Source organism: Oryctolagus cuniculus, chromosome 8 (genome assembly GCF_051225735.1).
Source record: "Oryctolagus cuniculus isolate XC-2025 breed Fujian yellow rabbit chromosome 8, ASM5122573v1, whole genome shotgun sequence".
Taxonomy (NCBI): domain Eukaryota; kingdom Metazoa; phylum Chordata; class Mammalia; order Lagomorpha; family Leporidae; genus Oryctolagus; species Oryctolagus cuniculus.
Window position 1 is genome coordinate 53285238 of NC_142874.1, and position 25524 is coordinate 53310761.

General features: G+C 41.7%; 1 protein-coding gene across 2 annotated transcripts in view; it reads left to right on the top strand.

The window, feature by feature from the left end:
- The window catches only part of RNF150 (ring finger protein 150), a 341932-nt gene that overhangs the window by 227861 nt on the left and 88547 nt on the right, over positions 1-25524 (top strand). For both annotated transcript variants that reach the window (XM_089302457.1, XM_051819466.3), the window contains exons 4-6: positions 66-148; positions 18754-18850; positions 24389-24599. In XM_089302457.1, coding sequence (XP_089158583.1) covers positions 66-148; positions 18754-18850; positions 24389-24599 — 391 coding nt within the window. The remainder of the gene's footprint in view (positions 1-65; positions 149-18753; positions 18851-24388; positions 24600-25524) is intronic.

Consider the following 25524-nt stretch of genomic DNA (forward strand, 5'->3'; position numbering starts at 1 on the left):
CCCTTGGTTGGCTGTTCGGGTGTTTGCACAAGAGCTGAAGCTCATCTGTGCTTCCTCTGTTGCAGGAAACAGAGCCTGATTTTGACAACTGTGCAGTTTGTATTGAAGGCTATAAGCCCAATGACGTGGTCAGGATCCTGCCCTGCCGGTGAGTTGCTAGGCTGCCTGCCTCTGGGGCCTGTGTACAGAGCCAGCTTGGCCTCCATGGCTCACACCTCCTTAGCCTAGCCCTGCAAGGTCAGTCTGCTCCCAGGCTTCTGTGTTTCCATTGCCAACAATGTATACTTGGTCATCAAAGATGCATTGCTCATGAAATGAGAAATATGGTTCTGATCCCCTTTATAATGTGCAGAACGTGCAGTGCTCTAAACTAGAACTACATGATACAGAACTTGATGATGTGGCTCCAAGATTGAGTTTTCAAGAACCAATTAGAATTACTTAATTAAAATAGTAACTCCTAAAAAATATTTTGTGAATGATCAAAAAGGGCTCAGCTGGTCAGGATTTAGTAGGAAATCAAAGGTGGATTCCATTTCCACTTTTTGCTAACAGAAAAAGAGTATGACACATTCCTCCAAAATTCTGAAATCCAGCAGAGGGTGCCAGCATGTAGAGTTGGAAAAACTCCCCAGGTGATTCTCATGAAACCCACACCTCTCTCCCAGATAGAAAACCACTGTTGAGGTGTCTTAATTACAAGTTGTTAGAATTCAATAAATTTAAAATACCTTAATAAAATCAATATTATAACATTGCATAAAAACTGTCCTTAATGAAAACCCTTTTTAGTGTTTTGCATCTGTTCAAGTGTCCTAAAAATAACAATGAAATTATGCCTTGAAGAATGGCTTCTCATGTGGAAAGACTGGCTTTTAACATTATTAGAGAGCTTAAAAGTAAGTAAAGTGGAACAAATACACCCCAAAGATATGGAATAGTCTATTTGTTCATAAAACAATGCACATTTAAGAGCTATTAATTAAACTTATAAAAGGAACAAAATACGACTTTGGAGAGGTCTAATAATACCAAAATGACAAAGAGTTGACCAAAAAGAGACAGATTATCCAGATTCAGAGACTCCCAAGGGGATGGAACTTGATGGAAATGCTCTCAGGCCGATTGATCATTAGGAAAACAGGCATTAGGAAAGTGCAGCCTGATGGTCTCAGTCATGACTCACTTTCCCTTAGTTGATAGATGCCTAATGAAGACAAAATCACCCATCAGTGCATGTGAAGACTTGGCTGTTTCCCCTCTGTGAGGATAATACATCACGTTCTTTTGAGATGTTACACTTGGTGTTTACTTGATGACCTCCAGGAACCAGAGCCAAGAGTGGCAGGAGGTGACCTGCAGACAGCCCATCAGGGGAGCACCACTCATCCCTCTATCCTCCTGCAAAGTGTTTTGTGAAAGCCTCAGAGTTACCAGCACTGAAGGGCTTTCCTGTCCTTTTCTACTTGTAGGTGGTTAGTGCACCTGTGAGGATACTACTAATAAAAACATATTCCAAGCAAATTAAAGTTCAATGGCTATTTTTCCTAAAAATCTAAAGAACTTTACAAATGTAATGAACAAAGTGTTTTAAAAATTTATATATATATATATGTACACACACATATATATGTAGCATTACAAAGGGTTTAAAAATTGCATATGGCATTACAACACATTTTAAAAATTATATATGGTATTCATTTAATACTACAATTCGTAGCTTAAAATAATTTATTCACATAAAGCCCTATCATGAACATATTTCATTACATTACATATAATTGCTGGAGACTGTATAATAGCTAAACCATAGATGTGCCACAACTTAATTTACCATGGCCTGTTTTGGAACATTTGACTGATTTAAATTTTTAGTTATGACAAGTTGCTTTGTTTCAACAGTGTTTAGATTTTTATGATATGTTACTCTGATCTCCTTTTATATTTTTTTTCAAATAATAACAAGAGGAAACAGCAACTTAATTTTTACTACAAAAAATAAAACTATAGGGACTTCCATTTTATTCACGCTTGTCCTAGGCCAGTTCAGTATGGTTTCAGGTTCCTCCCTTGGTTTGTAATTATTTGGTTCTCAGCTCATTCCTTGATTCTTTTTCCTGTCCATCTACTCTTATTTCCTCACTGTGATCTCTGCTTTAAATAACAAAGTACATCCAGCATTACCAAGCACAGGGTACAGTTAATTACTCTTTGATCTTATATATCTCAAACATTTTTTTCCATGCTGATTTTAAAAACCAAGACATTTTTATGCCTGTTGCTGGTTTTCTCTAATGGATGTTATCAAACAAATGCACTGGCATTTGCTTTGTGCTAGATAATTTCGTCTGGGTTATTATTAAGCCTTGGCTCCTATGAACTTCATAGACGCTTTTTGCCATTATGTCCAGGCTGACTCATCCCCAGAATTCTTGCATCTCTTCAGAGTAAAACTGCTTCAAAAATATTAGTGTATCATCTCCCTTGCCTCATATTTTTCTGTCACCTCAAAGTTTCTGACTTACTTGGGTGTGTCCCCTCTGTATTGTTACTATGTAGGATGGCTTTCCAAATCACCCAGATGTAGGCTTATACCATTGCGTCTTCAAAATCGTTCTATTATTTGTCTCTTTCTGAGTCTTCTGCACAAATTATGGTGAATTACTAAATGCCTTCCTGTCTCTATTTGCAGTCATGGTGATTACTAATGTTAAGCCACACAAATACACACATATGTTTTTCTCCTTCCTTCACTCTGCCCTCATCCAATCCTCCTCTAACACATGATGGTGAGATTCCCCGGGTTTGCATGTGTCTTGTGCAGGATGTACCCGCGGCAGCATGTGCAGCAACTCAGCACCAACCAGGTCTAACTTCTGCAATTTGGATCTGATCCTAATACACCACGATGGCATTTTCCAAGGAACTTTGGTTCTGCTCTATTGTACTAAAGAACTTAAGACTATACATGGGAAAAAAATGGAATTGTAAGATAACTTTCTTTTGATGCAAACACTCGAAATCCGTGCATTTGAGGAGTTCTTCAAAATGTTTGTGAAAATGCATATTATGAGAAAACTATGCATGGATTCCAAAATGTTTTTATACTAAAATTAACTTATCTTTAATTCCATTTCCATGAACTCTTCTCAAGTACCCCTTGCATATGCCAACATATACATTGTGCTTTATTTTAGAGCTGATTTTTGTTGCTCAGTTAGTTCTTCTGCTATGACTTTTAGCTGCTAAATATATTTGACTGACATGTTTTATTCAAAGTTTATTTATTCCTCTTGTCCAGACAATAAGTAGGACTCTCTGATTCTTCCCTGATTTTAATCTTGTGGTGTCTTTACTGTTCTTCAGTGATACTCATTCCAATCTACTTAACCACTTCATTTCAAACACAGTGTTTCAGAAAGAATATGAATTCTTGGTCAGGGCAAAAGTCCTTGTTGGCCATTTCTTAAAAGCAAAGCAGTGGTGGATGTTTGGTGCATTGGTTAAGACACTGCTTGGGATGTCCTGGCTCCCCTCCCAATGCCAGCTTCCAGCTACTGTGACCCAGGAAGGAAGTAATTGATGGATCAAGTAGTTGAATCCCTGCCACCCACGTAGGAGATCCAGATTAATTTCCTGGCCCCAGCTATTGCAGGCATTTGAGGAATAAAAAGGCAGATGGGAGAGATCTCTCTCTCTTTCTCTCTCCCTCTCCCTCCCCCTCCCCTCCCCTCTCTCTCTCCTCCTCCCCTCTCTCTCTCCTCCTCCCCTCTCTCTCTCCTCCTCCCCTCCCTCTCTCCCCCTCCCCTCTCTCACCCCTTCCCCTCTCTCTCTCCTCCTCCCCTCTCTCTCTCCTCCTCCCCTCCCTCTCTCCTCCTCTCCTCCCTCTCTCCTCCTCCCCTCTCTCTCTTGCCCTCCCCTCTCTTTTTCCCCTCTCTTCCCTCTATCCCCTCTCTCCTCTCCCTCTTCTCTTCTCCTCTCCTCTCTCCCCTCTCCTCTTTCCTCTCTCTCTTCCCTGTCTTTCAAATAAAAAATAAATAAATAAATAAAATTTCAAAGCAATACATGCATCCTTTCCATTCATGCTTATAAAATTATTGCCCATCTCTAATTTATCACTTTATCATTGTCACTAATTTGCAAGGATATTAGTTATACAATGTCTTTTCCTTTGATTTTGCAAACTCTCCCTCACAATTCAAGAAAATTTGAAAGCTTTTTCACAGGAGTAAACATTGTTCCCAGCAGTTTAAACCAGTCTGAATCTCATGTTGGAGTGCAAATTTGAGTCCTGGCTGCTCCATTTCTAATCCTGCTTCTTGCTAATGCACCTGGAAAGCAGCAGAAGATGGCCCAAGTACTTGGACCCCTGTTACCCATGTGGAAGACCCCAGTGGAAAGCCAGGCTCCTGGCTTTAAGCTGATTGAAGCCATTTGGGGAATGAACCAGCAACAGATGATATTTCTCTCTTGCTCACTCTCTCTCTCACTCTCTCTCTTCCACCCTCCCTCCCTTTCCTTTCCCCTTTCATTCTGTCTCTCCCTTTCAAATAAATAAATCTGTTTTGAAAACAGCTCTAGTATAACAAGTAGACACTCATGATAAACCGTTTAGTAACTAAATGCTTCCTTTGAAACAAATATTTTATAGAATTTGTGTGTCAGATAAGAGTGGCAAGTCCCGGAGATGAAAAGATAAATGGATGGAGGCTGGCGTTGTGGTGTATCAGGTAGAGCCGTCGGCTGCAGTGCTAGATACCATACAGACTCTGGTTGAGTCCTGGCTGCTCCACTTCCAATCCAGCTCTCTGCTATGGCCTGGGAGAGCAATAGAAGATGGCTTAAATCCTTGGGTCCCTACACCCACATGGGAGACCCAAAAGAAGCTCCTGGCTCCTGGCTTTAGATAGGTACAGCTCCGGGTGTGGCAGCCTTCTGGGGAGTGAACCAGCAGGTGGAAGACTTTCTCTCTTTCTCTCTCTCTCTCTCTCTCTCTCTCTCCTCTCCTCTTCTCTCTCTCTCTCTCTCTCTCTCTCTCTCTCTCTGCCTCTGCCTCTCTATAACTCTGCCTTTCAAATAAATAAATCTTTAAAAAAAAAAGATAAGTGGCATGATCCATGCTCTGTGGAAATAATCTAGTGGGAGTCACAGGAGTTTCAGTGATTAGTCAGTACACAGAGTGGCATGTATAACAATAGTAAAAAAAAATGTGGAAGTGGTTTAGAGGCACTAATACTGGGCAGACAGAAATTAAGAAAGGGTCCACAGAAAAAAAGGCATGTTTTAGTATTTTCTCTTTTTTTAAAGAGTTATTTTATTTATTTGAAAGACAAAGTCACAGAGAGAGAGCCAGAAAGAAAGAGCGAGGTCTTTCCATTCCTCTGGTTCACTCCCCCAAAAACCAGGAGCCAGGAGCTTCTTCTAGGTCTCCCACATGGGTGCAGGGGCCCAAGGAATTGGGCCATCTTCCACTGTTTTCCCAGTGTCCTGTCACAGGGTAAATTCACCAAAAAAAAAAATAAAAAAAAAAACTAAAGTCATGCACTACTTCCTATTAGTTCCTTGGAGCATAATTGAATTGACTAATATAATTACCACCATTACCAGGGATTACATAAGGAGCAATCGTAGGGAACTTTCCATTGTGTCTCTTGTACTCTGACTCTTTCACAGGGACCCACCAAAGTAACCCAGGGCTGACATAGCTATAGTTCTCCCAAGCAAGGAGAATGTGCCTAGATTGTACTTGAATTGTGATAGTGTCTAGATATTTTTCTGTGTTTGTTTATAGAAAGCTAAGAGCCAAAAGGTACTTTGAAACTTCATTCTTAACTCATAGCCTGTGTCTCTATTCTTAGATTTCTTTCTTCTTTTGCTTTTATAACACCTTTATGGGTATCTGCATTTAAGCTACCCCAAGTCCTTTCTTAAAGATTTGTTTATTTATTTGAAAGCCAGAGTTACAGAGAGAGAGAGAAGAAGAGACACACACACAGAGCAGGGGTTGGGAGTGGATGGGCGGGGAGGTGTGCTCTATCTGCTGGTTCATTCCCCAGACGGCCACAACAGCCTAGTCTGGGCCAGGCTGAAACCAAGATCCCAGAGCTTCATCTGCATCTCCCACATGGGTGGCAGGGGTCCAGACACTTGGGTCATTTTCCTCTACTTTTGCTAGGCCATTAACAGAAAGCTGGGTTGGATGTGGAGCAACTGGGACACAAACCGTTGCCCATAAGAGATGTTGGTGTCACAGGCAATGATTTCACCTACTATGCCACAACTCTGGCCTCACTAAGTCCTTTCTAAAATGAATATTTTTCCACGTCTTTTAAAGTCCACATCATTTGTAATCCGCATATAATAATATATAATCCCATATGTCATAATTTATTTATCTAGCAATTTGTAGACATTTATGTTTTTGTCCACCTTTTGTCTGTTTATTAGTTTGCTATTACAAAACAGACTGTAATAAATTGCTCTGAGTATAAACCTTAGTTCACATTTTAGAATTTTTTTTCCTAAGGTTATGAATTCAAACTAATTACACTCCATAAAGTGTACTCAAGGAGTTTTGAAAGTTTTATCTGTGGGGCTGGTGCTGTGACATAGCAGTTAAAGCTGCCACCTGCAGTGCTGGCATCCCATGTGGGTGACGGTTTGAGCCCCACTTGCTCACCTTCCAATCCAGCTCCCCCACTGGTGCACCTGAGAAGGCAATAAAGGATGGCCCTAGTGCTTGGTGCCCTGTGGGAGACCCAGAGGAAACTCTTGGCTCCTGACTTCGAATCAGCTCAGCTCTAACTGTTGCAGCCATTTGGGGAGTGAACCAGCAGATGGAAGATTCTTTGCCTCTACCTCTCTGTAACTCTACCTTTCAAGTAAATAAATAAATCTTTTTAAAAAGTTTTATCTGTTTTTTATTTTTTTAGGTCTCTGGGAACTAAGAATGTCATTCCAAGCAAGGATAACTGTTATAAACTAGACTTGTTAGGGTGTAATATACATGTTGAGGATGAGGCAGAAGAGGAGCAAATCCCCACCACTCAGGACCCAAACCCCAGCTGAGGAGTTGGGGTATAGCCAGATTCTGGAGAACCTTCTGAGGAGTTTGGTTTGTGATTCACACAGCATGTTGGCAGCTATGTGGAGTGTGACTCAATGGGATCTGACTGGAGGCAGTAGCACCAGTTAGGAACCCATTGCCAAGTGCAGGTAAGAAATGCTGGAGTCCTGAATGGAATATTGCACTGGGATACAGAAGAGATAGACTTGTTCAAAAAGGGTTCTAGGGGTAAACCAGCATTTCTCAAATTGGTGACTGATGCTGCAACTGTATTTGCACTTAAAACATGCTCGTGTCTTTCCATTCACATTCTCTATAGAAAAATCCAAGCAGTTTGCCCACTCGCACCCACAAACCATAACACGAGGAACAGATTTCAAGTACTGAAACAGACTTTCTTTATCACTGAAAGAAAAAGAAAGCACTTGAGGACCAGCTTTGGCTTATCTTCGTAAGCCATTCTTGGGAGAGCTAGCCAGCCCGGAACACTCCCACAACTGGGTCACATAGACAAAGCTGCACTTGGGGTAATTATTTGATTCTAGGTGTCAACACCATGTCATCATTGTTCTTTGTCTCCTCTCCTTGTTTGGAACACAGCTAAATTTCTCTTCCTGTTCAAGAGCTGCCTTTCACGGCTTTTGACAGAGACTATGTCATGCTGTTTGCTTTATTTTAAAACTTGAAATGTAAGGCTAACTTTAACAAAGATCAGGACATGACTACAGCATGGTGTTGAAAGAAATGATGGCAGATTTAAACACCATTGTATTCCAGACTAGAAATCAAGAACAGGGTAAGTGATGCCTGTTCAAGTACAGTACAAAGTAATAGTGAGAGGGCAAATGAGGTTCATTTATATGAATCAAAGCAACAAATACTGTGACTCAGAAAGGAATTTCTGTGACATTTCAATGTCTGAGTCAAACAGACTCTGAAAGGGATAGACCTGGAGATTTGACAAAAGGAACTTTCTGAGGGCTATTGCCAAGTGCGGCCTGCTAGTTTCAAGGGATTCTTTAAGGGTCTGTTACATGCGTACCGAGTGTGTACAATCGACAAGGGGCTCATATGGCATCCCTGTCAGCTGCGTGTTTCTCAGCTGATATGACTGACAGACATTTGTAACACGCAGTAGTGACTGACTGGCCAAATACCATATTCCATTAGCTTCTGTCTCCAAAGACAGATGCACCTAGTGTAAAGTGCATGAGAAGCAGTGGAGGGACCCATTTATATCGCTTTCTGAACACATATACATCCTAAGACTCAAAGAGTAACTTGCCTGCTGTCCAGCTTCCTTAAAATCAAATTAGTAAGATTCACTGAGCTCCTGTGAGAGCATAGTGCCTATACGCAAAATGCCTTACTAATAGTGACTTGCTTCCCAAAGGCCTCCTGGGAAGGCTTCTTATTCAGATGTCTCAGGGCTGCCTTGCTCTCCCTGGGCTGCTTCTAACCACGCCCACCTGGGCAGTTCATCACATCCTTGAAACTACTCTCAGAACTCTCGTATGGGGTTTGTGTCTTGGATCCTTCATGACAATGAAGGAGAAATCAAAGTTGAACTCAGAGACTCAGTTGTGAAGTTCCCTGTTTAGGGAAGGAGGGGCCTGCCATTCATTCTCCTTGTCAGTCACAACATGATCATAATAAACAGCATGACATGAAGAAGAACCAGGCACTGCTGTACAAATGCTCATCATTTTAATATTTGAAAACCCAAACACTCACAAGTTTTACTGAAATCACTAAAAATAGACACAAGCCCCTTAGGGTTTGCAAACCCGGAGACCAATCTGATTTTCAGATGAGTCAAATGAACTGAACGTTTGTGTGGTCAGAAAATTCCAAGCTCTTTATGAGTAAAAAACATTATGAAATGCTGTAATGTGATCAGGATTCCGATTATGAGTCCTATAACTCGTGAAGTAGAAAACAAAGGGGCACTTTCTAGCCAGGCAGAAATCGCCTGTCCTGATTTTACCCTGCGGTGCCTGTTACATGGGCTTGATGAGGACCGGCCTTTTTTCCAAGTTCTTTTTATTTTGAAAGGAGTGATGAATATTGGCTGATTATGTGAAGATTGAACTAACCCTTTTATGCCCATCTTACACAAATTAGATTATTGGATGTTCTATTTGTAGCTGTTTTGTGGCACATGATTTAAAAAAAAATAACTTTCAAAGTTATGCTAATTGGGAAAAGTTTAAAAATAAAGAGAAGTATAAAGAAGTAAGCAAAAATGATTATCTTGCTAGCCAGAAATTACATTATTGAAATTGGTATATTTAATTTTTATAATGCATATGTATTGATATCGTACATATGTTTTAATGTTTCTTTATTTGTATTTATTATTTGAAAGATGACAGGGAGACAGACAGAAGAGGGGGAGGGAAAGAGTGTGATAGTTCACTCCCCAAGTGTGTGAGGCTGAAGCCAAGAGCCAGGAACTCTATCTAGCTCTCCAATGGGCATGACAGGGACACAAATACTTGATCCTTTGTCTGCTGTGTTCCCAAGGTGCACATTACCAGGAAACATGATGGGAAGTGGAGGCAGGAGTCAAACCCAAGCACTCCAGTATGGGATGAGGCCTCTGAAGTGGTGGCTTAACCACCACACCATACAGTACAGCACTAATCAACAACTAAAAGAAACAAGCTGTTGATACGCACTGATGCACAGATGAATCCAGAAAATGAAATTTTGAGCAAAAGAAGCCAGACAAAAAGGACTACATACTTTATGATCCCATTCCTATGAAATTCAGTAATGGGCAAAATTCAATCTATGATGACAAAGTCAAAATCATGGTTGCATGGCAGGGCTTAGGTACAGCCAAGCCAGGAGCATGAGCGTGATGAGACCATGACCATTGTCATGTGCACAGTGTGTATGTTGATATGATGATTCTTGGGCTTAGGAAATCAGCAAGCTTGCTGAGATCTGTGTGATTTCTTGTGTGTTAGATCTTCATTTAAAATATAGAAAAAAATTTAAAGTACCTAAGAAACCAGCTGTGGAATTTTTAAAAAAACAATAGTTTACTTATAAATTAGTGATGATTATATAATATTTAAGTTTAAAATTTGCTGATGGTGTTTGCTAATCAGTATTCTTTAGTTACTTCAGATTTTTATGTGTGCCACATAACATACATAACTACCCACAACCAGATATTGCTTAGTTAAGGATTGAGAGAAGAAAGCACGAAAGATGATAGAAGTTCTGGTAAATGATGCCTGATGGGTCCATTTATGTTGTCTTTTTAGCAGAACAGATGCTGCCTTAGGAAAGAGATCTTGCACTGTAGTAACCTTGTTAAATATGGCATTCTGACTTTAAATGTCCTCACCCCCAGTTATATTAACAAACTAGACATCCGAGATGAATTCCAACCAGCTGTTCTACCCCAGCCAAGAGATATAATTAGACCAGGGTCAAGTTCTAAGCACAGAGCTTCCTTCTACCAGAACCCTACAGAGACAGATTTAAAATGAGGGTCCTGCCATTCTCTCCTAACTTGCATTCACAAAGTATCAATGTCTTCCACTGTAGCTTCAAAATTAGGTTTAGCAGCAAGAGGATCTGATGCACTCTCGGTGTTTTTTAAGTTTCTTGGTTTTTCTTCCATGCTATTTAAATCCTATATAGTGAATTATTGGGTGACATAAATGGTTTGTCATTTTTTTTTTTTTTTTGACAGGCAGAGTGGACAGTGAGAGAGAGAGACAGAGAGAGAAAGGTCTTCCTTTTGCCGTTGGTTCACCCTCCAATGGCCGCTGCTGCAGCCGGCACACCGCGCTGATCCGATGGCAGGAGCCAGGATCCAGGTGCTTTTCCTGGTCTCCCATGGGGTGCAGGGCCCAAGCACCTGGGCCATCCTCCACTGCACTCCCTGGCCATAGCAGAGAGCTGGCCTGGAAGAGGGGCAACCGGGACAGAATCCGGCGCCCCGACCGGGACTAGAACCCGGTGTGCCGGCGCTGCAAGGTGGAGGATTAGCCTATTGAGCCACGGCGCCGGCCGATGGTTTGTCATTTTAATACTTGAGCTTTGAAAAGCAGTCTACTGTTTACAAAGCACTTTTACCTATAATGTCTAATTTATGTCTTGCAATAACTTGTAACTTGCATAGGACAGGTACCATTGTTGCCCATTGATTTTACTGCAAGAAAACCTTTACCGTCAGAGATTGGTGACAGGGTGCAAGGCCAAGCTGGGTATGCTGACTCCTGAGCCAGTGCCCTTTCCCCTGGAGCTACTGGCTGTGAGTTGACAGCATTGCCCACCCACCTTTCCAGCCTGAGAGGGTGCTCTGCTGAACTCTCAGCTCTCTGGGATGTGATTTTGGCAAAAAATATGCCTCAGAAACCCCCACCTCTCTCCAAGCCAGAAGTCTCCTGACCCCAAGGAAATCAAATCAAATCCAGCCCAGCTTCTAGAATTTTGCTTTCTCTACAGTGAATCTAAGCTTGTTGTAATAAGCCTGAGAAAGGCGGGCTTTTTCCTAGAAGGGCATTGCTTGTAAGGTGAGCAGTAATTTGCTTTACTGCAGTATTGGAGGACTTTTGTTTGTGTGTGTGTTCCAATGTGTGAATCTCCTATTGTGGTTATCCTGCCTTGTGTAATAATGGTTACTGGTTCTGTATACCAGTTCTTTTTTCCTTTCCTTTTAAACAGTGTTTGCATAGCGTACATGGCAGTGTCAGGGAAGTGGAGTTCCTCAAAGTTGGGGGCATAGAGTTCAGTGTAGAAGAAGATGGGCACCTAATAACCTGGCTTGAACACCGCCAAGCACCAAGGGCTTTCTTTGTGGGAAACATAAAAAGGATCAGTGATGAGAGAAATAACTTCATGACAAGAATTTCACCATTGCAAGGAGTGAGGGAAAGCAAAGCTCGGATCAGTGAAGATGTTCCTCCTGGGTGGTGCCTTTTTCCTACTCGGTCTACCTGGACTGCTTCAGAATGCTGATTTGAACTCAAGCTTTCCCAGCTTGATTTTCTGTCCTTACACTTGTGTAGCCTACATTTCAAGCCAACTCAGTTTCTCACGTGCATCGTAGTACTGCTACTACACCTTGACTCATGACTCAATTCCTCCTCCTTGGATTTGTTTCCTATGATCACATTTGTAAGGTTCCTCCTGCCCCTTAGGCCACACAAAAGGTCTTTCCATGTCCTGTAGCTTCCTAAAATAACTGTTCCCTTCCTGAATTCTGTGGCAGTCTTCCTGGTATCTCTTTATGATCTATTTTGTTCCATGTTACACCTATATCACTTAAAATAGTTAGTATCACTGTTATCCACTGAACACTAACTAAGCCTTTACATATAATTATTCAATCCTTACAACCATCCTGGAAGGTATTTTTTAGTCAGGATAGGCAAGGCCTTGCTACAATAACAATAAACAAATCCAGCCCAACTCCCAGAGTCTTTAATAACACAACAAGGATGTCTTACTCAGGCTTTGTGTCCACTGTGTGTTGGCAGAGGGAGTAGAGGCTGACAGAGCAGTCACTGTGTCACACATTGTTAATTGATGGGTCAATAACTAAATGCCATTGCCTGAAGTGAAATTTGTTACTGTTTTTTGTAACTTTTGGCCAGAATTAGTCACATGGCCATAGATACCACCATGAGGCCTGTAATCTTCCCATGTGCCCGGAAGCAGGAGAGCTGGCATATAGGGGGAACAAGGGTGCTGTGTTGGTATTGTCCTTATTGTATAAATGAAGATACCAAGATTCAGAGATATGAAGCTGGAATACAACCAAAATTTGGGGGGGAAATGTAATATTTCCACCTATCCTGCCTGGGGACAGGGAGCAGGAGGAATATAGAGTTGGGTATCAGAGTGGGTTTGTACTGGGTAGAGTCCCAGCCTTGCAGCTTACTAGTTCTTTGAGTAATTGACTTCAGTGAACTTCAGCTTCCTCCTGCATAAAATGGGACTGGGTTGTTGTGCATGGATTATGTATGCAACATGCCTGGACTATGATAGGCACTCAGCAATTGGCAGGTATTGCTGGTAATGTTAATTAATTAAAAACTCTCCCTTGCCTCCTTGACAACTTTACAAATGAGATTCAGAGGTTCTGAAGAAGCGCTGTGGTTGCTCTTGGAAGGACTAGATATATTTTAAAGCAGGAAATGTTAACGGGGAGTGTGCAGTTCTTAGTTACCTGAATGACTCACATTCTAAAAAGTACTTCACTCAGGAGAATGAAATGGCTTGCACTGATGTCAAAATCTACAGAACCCCAACTCAGTTGCAGGGTGGCTGATATTACAAAGGGGAATGAGGAGGAAGGGACAGAACACTCCCTACCTTCTCCAGGTAGGGAGCAAAATGTCGTTTAATCTTGGAGGGAATCACACAGATGGGTGAAAAAATAACAACAACAAAAAAAAGAGAGAATCAATAGAAGTGGAAATTAGCTTGGTTTATCATCAGTGCTAAAAATGTGAGAACTTATGATTCATAATCATCTCAGCATTATTATGCAATTGTCTTCATCCTCTTTTGGCAGGTATTTGAACTCTTTCTAAAATGTTCCCCTTGGTGAATGAGAAAGGCAACAGTTTTGGTCAACCTGCTGTTGTATTTTCAATTTGCTAGAACTTTTAAGAGAAAGAATCTCTTGTCTTGTTGTTCCTATGTATGTACTCTCACATGTAGCATTTGTTAAAACATGGGAAGGGACAGTCCTCTACAAAAAATCACACAAATAAAGAGTTGAGACTGATTTTGCCTTAGAGATGTTTACTAAACTGATGTATTTCGTTAAATCCTAGATTCTTTCACTATTCCTTTTTTTATTACTCTAGTGGCTTTTTTTTCCTTCCACTTAGGAAGGGAAAAAATTGTTTTGAAATCCTAAAGATAAGGATGCACTTTCTGAATTTGATGGTCAACAAAAGAAATGTGGCCTAAGAAATAAATGAATGTTAAATATAGGTGTGAAGGGCCGGCGCCATGGCTCACTTGGTTAATCCTCCACCTGTGGTGCTAGCATCCCATATGGGCGCTGGGTTCTAGTCCCAGTTGCTCCTCTTCCAGTCCAGCTCTCTGCTGTGGCCTGGGAAGGCAGTGGAGGATGGTCCAAGTGCTTGGGCCCTGCACCCGCAGGGGAGACCGGGAGGAAGCACCTGGCTCCTGGCTTCGGATTGGCACAACGCCAGCCATAGCGGCCATTTGGGGGGTGAACCAATGGAAGGAAGACCTTTCTCTCTGTCTCTCTCTCTCTCTCACTGTCTAATTCTGTCAAATAAATTTTTAAAAAAATAGGTGTGACTACCCTATGTGTCATTTCAGCACTTTTTCTTTTTTGCTCTTAGTTCTCCCTTGGATTTTTTTAAATTTGCAGTTACTTGCTTTTCACATTAGAAACATTACACCAAAGGGTAGAAATCATAATAACCATATAATATTTAAAGCTAAGTTGCAATATAGTGTTAGTAATAAAATTGATATCGTACAATGAAGGAGTACCAGGACTTATGGTTTCTTTATTTTTTTTTCACTTTATTTGAAAGGCAAAGACACAAACAGAAAGAGCTCTTCCACCATTGGTTCACTCCTCAAATGCCTGCAACAGCTAGGGCTGAAACAAGCCCAAACCAGGAAGCTGGAACTCAATCTGGATCACCAGTGTGGTTAAAGGGACTCAAGTATTTAAGTCAGCATTTTTTGCTTCCCAGGATGCTCATTACTAGGCAAGCAAAAAGGAAACCCAGGAGCCAGAACTTGAGCCAGGCACTCTATTAGGGAACCTGGGCATCTCAAGAAGAAACTTAACTGCTATGACACATGCCTGCTCCAGGACTTATGCTATAAGCTTCGTGTTATGTGCATTATTCAATCCATGTCTCTCACTCACTCAAACACACACACACACACACATAACACACACAGGGAGAGAGAGAGAAAGAGAGAGAGAGAGAGAGAGAGAGAGAGAGAGAGAGAGAGAGAGAGAGATAGGTCTTCCTTCTGTTGGTTCACCTTCATTCACTTACAAACACCATACCTATGAGAAGAAATCTCACCAATGAGGAATTGAGTCTTAGAGAGCTAATGGTAACTAGCCTAAGACTGAAAAGGCAGAAAACAGTGCCCTGTCAGCAGTCATTACATTGAAGGTAACAAAGAAGGCTGGGAGCTGTGGTACTCCCTTAAAGGGAAGTACGTTGTCTTATTTGTCTTTGTGCCCGTTCTTAGCACAGAACAGAATGCAAGGGAGTGACGTAAGCAGTGCTATATTCTAAGAAGATAAATCTGGCAACAATGAGTGGGATGGAGAGAACAGGAAAAGACTGGCAACGTGGAGAGCAATTCGGATGCTGTTGCAGTAATACAGAGAAAAGATAATGAGATGAATGAGGGAGCCACATTGAGAAATGAAAAGCAGTGAATGTGACAGATATTTAGGAAAAGTGAATGAATGAGAATCGTGACCAGGTAGAGGCAGGAAGAGTACTGGGCCTAGGATGGGTACATAGCCATTCATGCAGAAAATGTTTCTAGTGTCAACTGCATGTTTTGAAGAGGTTGGGAAGGCACAAGTGAGTCAAGCAAGCTAGAGTTACTAACTGGAGGATATGTCTAAAGAAAAAGAACCAATAGTAGGAATATAGAAATATAGATACAGATATACAGAGAGTTTTCAAGAAATTGGCTAACATGGATGGCAAGTCTGAAATCTGTAGGGCAGGCCCACAGGCAGGAAACTCTTGGGCAACAGCCGATGGCCTGGTTGAAGCAAAATTTCTTCTCAGGGAAACCTCTTAGGAGATTTCAAATAATTAGATAAGGCCCACCCGGTTTACTGAGGATAACTTTCTCCATTTAAAGTCAGTTGGTTGTAGATATTAATAACATCTACAAAACACCCACATTGCAACACCTACATTAATATTTGGTTAAATAACAGGGTGATACTGCTTTGGCAAGGTTAATGAAAACTTCCATCACAGAGGAGATGGATGAAGGACCAGCACAGGACAGGCATTTGACACAACAGTTTAATTCCTATTTGGGATGCCTACAAACCGTATCAGAGTTCCTAGGTTCAGGGACTGGAGCTGTGGTGTAATGGACTAAGCCTTCACCTGCAGCGCCAGCATGCTATATGGGCACCAGCTATAGTCCCAGCTGCTCCTCTTCTGATCCAGCTCTCTGCTTATGTCCTGGGAAAGCAGTGAAAGATGCTCAAGTGCGTGGGCGTCTGCACCCATGCGTGAGACCCAGAAAAAGCTCCTGGCTCCTGGCTTCAGGTTGGCCCAGTTTCAGCCATTGTGGCCATTCGTGGATAGAAGGCGTTTCTCTCTGTCTCTCCCTCTCTGGGTCTGTAACTCTACCTCTCAAATAAGTAAATAAAATATGAGAAAAAATAAAAGAAAGAGTTCCTGGGTTCAAATCCCAGCTCCATTCTTGATTCCAGCTTCTGCACCCTGGGAGGCACCAGATGGTGGCTCAAGGAGTTGGGTCCTGCCACCCATCTATTAGGCCACTGACTGAGTCTGCTGAGTTCACAGCTCCTGGTTTCAGCCTGTTCCCTCCCTGTTGCAGGCATTTGCGGAACCAACAGAGAGAAGATCTGTCTCTATCTGACTCTTTTGTCTCTTTCTGTCTCTCTCCCTTCAAATAAGTAAAATAAACAAATAAGCAATCTTTAAGAAAAAAAAATCCAGTATGACCTGCACATATGGAGAGAGGCCTTAGGGGATCAGAGGATCACTGCCAGCTGCTATGGACTGGACTCAGAAGGACTGCCCTGCTTGCATAGATACAGCTCCCTCTTACAATTGAGGCACCTGAGGCTTGGGGATATTAAGCAACTTACTTAAGTATTAAAATAGGCCGTACCATCAGCCTCATTCCAGCACATGTGCAGTAAACACAGCACAGAGCTGCGTCCCATGAATGACCAAAGTTGCCTCCCATGAATGATCAGAATGTTTGGCATTTTCCCAGGAGCAATAGCAATCGGCAAACAAGTTCAGATATAGGAACTTGCTTCCTAAATGTAGAGCCTGCACATCAGATGGTCAGTATTGCTTGTTGGGGGTATGAGGAGTGGCCTTGTCCGACATGGATGCCAGACACCCATAGCTCCCGAATGCCCCTCCTCACTTTGTTGTCATGGGACCAACTGCTTTCCAGTGCCTAGCTCAGGATGCTTGCACTCTGCCTGGAACAGCTTTTTTCTTTCCTACTGCCTCATCATGTGGATAGTGCCCATGTAGCTAGGTCTCAACATTATCATTTCCTCAGGGAAACCTTCCGTAAACATCAGAACTAGGATAAATCATCTAGTTCTAAGCACACGCACACACGCATCAAACTCCTTGTTCTTACTTCAACATATTATTTTCCTAACAGCTGCCTGTCCTGCTTCCCTAAGGGAAGGAACCACATCACCATCACACTGATCCTCAGTTTTGAGCACAATTCTTGGCATATAGCACTTGCTGAATGATTACATGGGTAAATGAATGAATGAGATAGTAATTAATCTTCAAGAGTATCCTAACCAATAATCTGGAAATAATAATACATCCTGCTTACTATTCTCCTTTTTTCTAATACCCAATCTGATAATATCCTGTATACAGCTAATTCAGCTAATTCCATCCTTGGTACATGAATTCTTCTTGATTTTAATTTAAGAGGCGGCACTTTCTGAGCTCTTCTCTAACTTGAGGGTACTTTATAAGCATTTGAGCCTGAAACCATCTAACACAACAGAAATGAGCTTTTCATTTCAGTGAAGACAGAAAAAGGTGAAAGTGAGAGAATAGGATAGAACTATTCGAGAATTGTGCCCCACTGAGGGGAGAGACAGAGAGGCACGGATGGAATGTCCTATGGAAGCTCTCAGCCACGTCTGCTCTCTTCTTACCCCAGGCTGGCAGCTCCACTGCTTCTGCCAGTAGTCTGCAGGCTTGTGCATGAGAAGAGAAGCTTCTGCCTCGAGCAGCTCTGGACATCTCTGAGTGGCCATTTGCAAGCCCCATTGAAAGAATGTTCAATTAGGAAGCCCTTCAGCATGTAATAAATGATCCCCCTTCTCCTGCCCCTCACAACAAGGCCATCGGTGGCTCCGGAGTATGGCAAGGCAGTTGAGCACATCAAATGCATGGACAGTGGCAGTTACCCGCAATGAAACCACAGAGCCTTGCACTCTGGCTTCTGAGTTGACAGCCAGATGCCAAAACAACTTAAAATGTCATTTGTGTTGTTAAATGCTTCCAGGAGCTCTTCTGCCTTTTTGTGTTAGATCCCAACTCTTAATGGAAATAAACCTTCACTTTGCAGTTATCTTCTGACTCTGGGAAAAGAAATTTGGGATTTTTTTTCTTTTAATTAACCTCTATCAAGTCATCCTGCAAAGTCTGTCCAAGTTTCCCCCACTTGCCTTCTTTCCATTAAATATTCATCCTATTTAGAAAGAGAAAATTCTCATGAATTCCACATTCTCTACATTTTTTGAAAATTGGAAGACTAGTAGCAAATCATACAGGGCACTCCTGGGACCCAGACAGATTTTGATTGTATCACACCAGGGTGTAACAGGAAATACTTTGGACTTCAGACAAGTCTCTGGGCTATCGAGGACGAGGTTGTCTCTGCAGTTACCACCGCTCTAAGATGTATGGTTCTCATTTCAGGCATCTTTTCCACAAGTCCTGTGTTGATCCCTGGCTTCTAGACCATCGCACCTGTCCCATGTGCAAGATGAACATTCTTAAAGCCCTAGGGATCCCGGTAAGCACAGCACAGCCCTACAGCTTCATAATGTCTGTCTTTCTGCATTCCCCCCAAAGCAGGGAGAAATCATCTTGGCTGTATTTCCTGTATTCCCTGTCACATAGCATTGGCATCATCCAGTAAGGCCCCCAAAGAACTCCCATGTCTGAAAATACTTCTCTCCTCACTTGTTTTCAATCTGAGGACTGCATGACCCTTCCACCAGACCCATTGTGTGTGTCTGTGAGTCAAGATGGTGTATGTTCTGGTCATAATGAGAACAGGTGAGCACCAGCAGAGGCACAAGAAGCCAGCTACACATTGCTGGCCTGTTGCATCCTCACCACTGTTGCTTGGTCAGCAGGCATCTGCATGCCACACTTCCCGGTGATGTTGCCCACGGTCAGCCAGTCCCTTCCAGCAGTGGGAGAGGAGGACAGTGACTGAGACTCAGGCTCAAAACCTCTGACTAATTCAGATCTTCGTGGAGACCTTGACTGAACAGGAAACTCAGGCTACTGCCTCTATTTCTAACACTTCCCTCAAGCTGGGTTCCTCAGTCCCATTTTTCCTGAAATCCAGTCTCCCCCAAACCTCAAGTACAAAGAGAATCCCAGCTCCTGGATTAATGCTGCAGGGAAAGACTTTTCCAAGATCATGTCAAGTGAAGCTCACAAACTGTTGTTGTTTGAAGACAGCAGCAGCTGTGTGTTAGCCCTGCTAAGCCAGCAGGGGCAGGACCACCATGTCTGAAGGCTTTACTGAGAGATGTGAGGAAAACATAAGGCACTATCTAAAAGAAGCCGGAGAAACAGAATACAGATAACAGTTTCCCTCTCTTCCCCACTCCTTTTTGCTGCAACCTCTGAACTGCCATCCTTACTACCAATGGCAGACAATAAAGAGAATTTTAATAGTCCCAAGATGTCAGATCACATATCAAAGGTTCTCTTTAATGCCAAAGGGCCAATTATCTTAGGAAGATCAGAGTGACTCTGTTGGAGCAGCAACACCTGAAGCATTGTGAGTTCATAAATGGGCTGAATTTTCCATCTGTGCCAACTGCCTCCTTGCTAGCTGTACTCTGATTTGTAGAGTATCAACAAACACAAATCAACTTGTGTGACTATAGCTTTGTGCTAGATCTTAAAGAAAAGGCATCAAATGTTCTCACCAGACCTGTAAATGCATAATGCATTCAAGGTGAAAATCAATAACAGTAAATGTGAAACATCAGTAAAAATCCAGTGTCTCTACCCAATACTGGTAACAAAAAAAATCTGGTTTTCTACTTCTTGCGTTTTTAGCTATAGCTGATTATTTTAAGGGAGAGAAGAAATGTAGATGTGTGTGCTTGCGTGTGTGTGTATGTGTGTGTGTGTGTCTTTGGTCTCCAGAACATTTAGAAATCTTACACAGTCAACAGGAGACAGCAGCATCATTTGTCCTAATTCCTGTTACTCGAGGTATTTTCCAAGATCCTACACATCGATCATTTTGCTCTTCCCCAGGACAGTGAAGCCAAGCCAACACTATAGCATTTGACTCCAGACTTTTTCCATGGAGGTATAATCTCCCTAAATTAACTATAAATACAGCTATTCATTGTTTTTGGTGGGTATCCTTTGACTTGTTTCTAAAATTAGTAACTTTTCATTTTTAGCACTTGAGCATTCTTTCCATAGCCTTGATGTCTACCACCTCCGAACAAGATTTTACTTAGCACACTGGACTTCCAGAAAAAGAAACACCAGTAGCATCTTTTGGAATTTTCTCAAAAAATGTTAAAGGCCAACCATGTAAGAACAGGACACACGTGTAAGATCACTCCCCAGTACAGACCATCCTCATGAAGAGAAAGGCACATGCCATGTGCCACTTCTCAGAAGGCACCGAGGCATGTGGGCTGCCCTCCATTCCTCCTGTTCTGCTCCTAGAGAAGATGAAGCAGGATCTTTGAAGGTGTTTGGATGTGGGGCCTTTCCACCCTTCTGCTGTGGAGTAGCTCTATGCCTGCATGCTACCAGTGAGATTACTATTCCCTTCTCACAATTTCCATCTCACTGTAGAAGCTCACAGTCTTGTCAGTTAGAAAGTCCTTCAGCTAACAGAAACCTCTGTGTGGAGCTTAGAGTAATTACCTTGCTGTTTTACTGTGCTCCTGGTATTCCATTTCTTCTTATTCAAGGAAAATTGAAAAGAGTCTGTCTCTTTGTTAATTGATGCTGTGTGTCCTTCTGTGTATCCCTTACTTATCCTAATTGTTCAATCCATGTTTGTAGAACTGTAGATCTTTGGAATCTTAAAGGCTGCTGGTCACACGGTTGTATTTTGAATTTCACTCTTATTTGCCTTTGGACAGTGGGGGTTCACAGATGATGTAGTTCTAAACTTCATACACTAGATTGTTCATGTACAGGTGGTATATGGTTTTGTTGTCTGTGGGTTTTTTGCTTTTATTATTTTTAACTGGGTGCCTATGTACCTGCTTATGCTGTAAGGCAAAAAAAATTATAAGTTGAAAACCAAGAGCTGGAAACATTTTCATTTTGTAAGTGATTTCTCTATAATGAGCAAAGCGCATGGATCATGAAATTTCTGTAACAATGAGTACTTTTTTTCCTTTGTGTCAAGAGAAATATGATCCTATACTGAAAGGTGGTGGGAAATCCTCTATTATCAGAATTCTTTTTATCCTTTTATCTATATTACAATGCTTCATTCTCCTTTTGTACAGTCAGAACTCTATCTGTCTTTGTAGGATCACAGAACACAACTTCAGTGAATCTCCCACTAAAGTACCTTATAACTTGGGTCTTTCATTTGCCAGCAAACTCTCTTACCGCTGTTCTCCTGATATGAATAGGATGATGATTATCGAACAGAAAACCCTGTGTAGTTGGTGTATTCACAAGACTCCTGAACAGTTGAATTATTTTGGGAATTTCCCCATGCCAAGCTGAATTAATGTTTGAGATCTTTTTTAAATATTATGATTGTGACTTCTTGAAGATATATGTGTGTGTGTGTGTGTGTGTGTGTGTGTGTGTGGTTTTTTCTCAAAATACCACTGTATTTGATAAACCATGTAGAATGGATGTAACTGTGAGGTCCTTTAAGGTTGGTCTACCAATTCTTTATCCAAGTCAAATTATCCATGCCTGGTACTCCTGACGGTCTCACTGAGCTAATTAGCTCCTTCACTCTCTCTCTATCCCCCTGTTAGAGAAATAACACCATCCCTACTGAGAGCAAAGAAACATACAAGAGAGCAATGTCAGTGGCTGGGAACAATCCTTTGAAAAATATGTCAATTGTTATTGCATGTAGGTGCTTACAGATGGGAAAGCAACTAACTCAGCACACTCCTTGTGAAACCTTTCCTCCCTGATAAGTCACACTGTCATGTTCCTCACATCCTCCCCAAGTGATCTAAAAATTAAATAAAGTTATATAGCTTTTTTAAAAGCAATCAATATGATGTGGTTGTTTCACTGTATAATGCTTGGTGGCCAGGAGGGAGAGAGGGAGGAAGTGAGGGAGGGAGGGAAAGGCACTAGCAAAGGACCATAATTGAGTAGGAGATAAATCTTGTAGGTGCTGCAGGATCAAATGTGACTGCCTGACAGGGAAACTTCTTAGAAAATGTGAGGTTGGCCTGGGAATTATAGGGTGATTAGGAACCCCTGAGAGGTCAATTTGAGACCTTGGAATTAGAGAGCAGGGGTGGTGAGGGCATAAGACATCCTGTGCAGGATGGAATAAGCTAAAGCACGATGATAAAGGAACATATCTGGGGTCTCCACAAAGTTCACTGAAAGTGCATAGTATGGAAAATTATGCATGGGCTGCAAAATTTTTTGCACAAAACGTCCCTTCTTTAATTCTGTTTTCTGTGAGTGTTTTTAAGTATCCAAAGCTAAAGGTGTGGCTGAAAAATTAGGGTGGTCCATGCTGTGAAACATCTGATTGTGATGCTGCAGAACCTCTAATTCTTTCCTTAGGCTGTAAGAAGAATTTTACTTGTGAGTGTGAGTGTGTGTGTGTGTGTGTGTGTGAAATAGCTATTGAGAAAATGGAGACTGAAATTAACTAGGAGACATGGCTTAATAAACTAAGGAGGTAGAGATTGGTGCTGAGGAGGGTGTCCATAAACATGCCTGTTTATGTCAAATATCATAATAAGTATGTTTGCTAAATTTAATTAATTGGTCATTCTATGAATTAACTTTTCACAAATTGAATTTCAGTGAATTAGCTCACTTCCAAAAGAGTTGGAGAAGGCAACAGCCACTGGGTAATGAACCAGCGGATGGGAGATCTCTCTCTCTCTCTCTCTCTCTCTCTCTCTTTCTATCTGTAACTTTGCCTTTCAAATAAATCTTTAAAAAAAAGTAAAATAAAATTGCATTTCAGTGTCTCTCCCTGAATTCATAAACATTATTTTAAAAAGTCAGTGACAGAGGGATAATTTACATTGTTCAGGAGCCTTTTGCTTCTTTTGGGTCTCCCATGTGGTTGCAGGGGCACAAGCACTTGGGCCATCTTCTACTGCTTTCCCAAGGCCATCATCAAGGAACTAGTTCAAAAGTGGAGCAGCTGTGACATGAACCAGTGCCCATTCCTGCACCACAGGTGGAGGTTCAATCTACTACGCCACAGCACCGGCCCCTGAATGCAATTTTAAAGCCTTGTTTATGGAAGAGATATAACTGTACTCACATTACATCAAACAGTAGAACCAAGACCAAAGAATCAAATTCGCAGAGAGTCAGATTCTGCCCACTAATGCAGTCATTCAACAGTGTTGGTGACAGTGAGGACTGCTTTATAAAGCAGAAGAGTCCCATAGCAATGTGTGCAAGGGGAACTGTCAGCAAATCTAGGAAGGAACCAAAGTATCCTATAATCAATGGGTGATTCAACAATATGGTTTCACCCTAGCTGTATGATTCTTCAATTTCAATTCAGAGGATTTGACTGATGTATGATCAATTTCATTTTGAGTATTTCCTGGTATTTTTATATAATTGTTTTTGGTTTATGTGTTTTTACAAGTAGTTTTTCCCTGTGCTTTTGTGTGTGTGTTTGTGTATGTCTGCATCTTTAATGAACAATACACAGTGAGTCATTCTATCCCCCCTCCTACTCTCATATCACTAGCATATTTGTAAACAGTTTGTGGCTCTTTGAGAATAATTACCAGCTGCTAGCTCTCTCATATGTGGGGAGTAAATTCTATATGTAAAGAAATGCTATCATTATAAATAAATATCATATACTCTCCCTAAGTAATTACTCAGATAAGTTATTAGATCTGCTGGAATTAAAACTTTATACCTAGATCTAAAGGGAACCTTTGAAAAGGAAATTTTGAAAGATCTTTTCATGTTAATGTTTCAGAAACTAAATGTGGAATTTTTAAAGTAAGGCACATTTATTTAAAAAACAGTAGACAAGTTAATTTTCTGTTGAGACAAAATATTTGGGATGTTGACTTTTCATCTCCAAGTCAATGATGTGCACTAAGAATGGAACCTTTTCTGCTCCCATCAGCCCAATGCTGACTGCATGGACGACTTGCCCACGGACTTCGAGGGCTCTCTGGGAGGTCCACCAACCAACCAGATCACAGGCGCAAGCGACACAACGGTGAATGAAAGTTCAGTCACTTTGGACCCTGCTGTCCGGACTGTGGGAGCCTTGCAGGTGGTTCAGGATGCAGACCCCACCCCCCAGGATGGAGAAGTCATCTTTACTACCAACAGTAAGTTCTGCTGTGCATACAAGTGCCTTAGCCATAGGGGCTGGTTTCTCGTGGAATTGGAAAACAAGGTACCTTTCCTTATGAAGAAAAAGAAAATTGTGTGGGTATGTCCTTGCGAGGGTCCACAGTCACACCTTCTTGGGCTTTTAAAAGCCCAGCTCTTTCCAGAGCCATCAGAGCATACAATGGGTATGGCTCTGTGTCTGTACTCTGGTCTACACTACTGACATCAGAGCATACCCACACAGCTCTGCACACTCTCCATGTTCCTTTCCCTGAGGCAAGTATGGGGTGGTCTGGCCACTGAGAGAAGAGAGCAAGTGAGAGAAGAAACTACAGGGGGTACTCAAAAGAACTGGGACCAGGCGCAGTGGCACCTGTTCTTGTGTGTGTGTCATTGTATGAGCTTGTCTAGACTCTGTGCAGGAGGCTGCTTTGTCTATTGCCAAAGGACTGGGGTACATGGCACTCCTTTCGGTGGACATTTCTACAGTAGCCTACAGATTAAAATATCTCCTGGGGATCCTTCTGCTCATCTCCAGCAGAAACACTCTATCTGATGGCCGTTATCATAAAAATATTAAAATATGTGTGTTAATATCAAGATGGAAGCAAAAACCTAAAGTACTCACTGTTCAATCTGAGATACTAGACATAATGACTTCAGGAATTCTAAGAAAATCCGTACGTCGATTAATTTATGGTAAAGTCTTTTGGTCTCCCTATAAAGAATCATGTTGCCTGCAAACAGGGATTTTAAGTCCTCATTTCCAGTTTTTATCTCCTTGATTTCTTTTTCTTATCTGAGGGCTCTGGCTAAAGCTTCCAGAACTATATTGAATAAAAGTGTTGAGAGTGGAAATCCTTCTGTGCTTCCAGATCTCTGTGGAGTGGTTCCACATTTCCTTCATTCAATATGATGAAG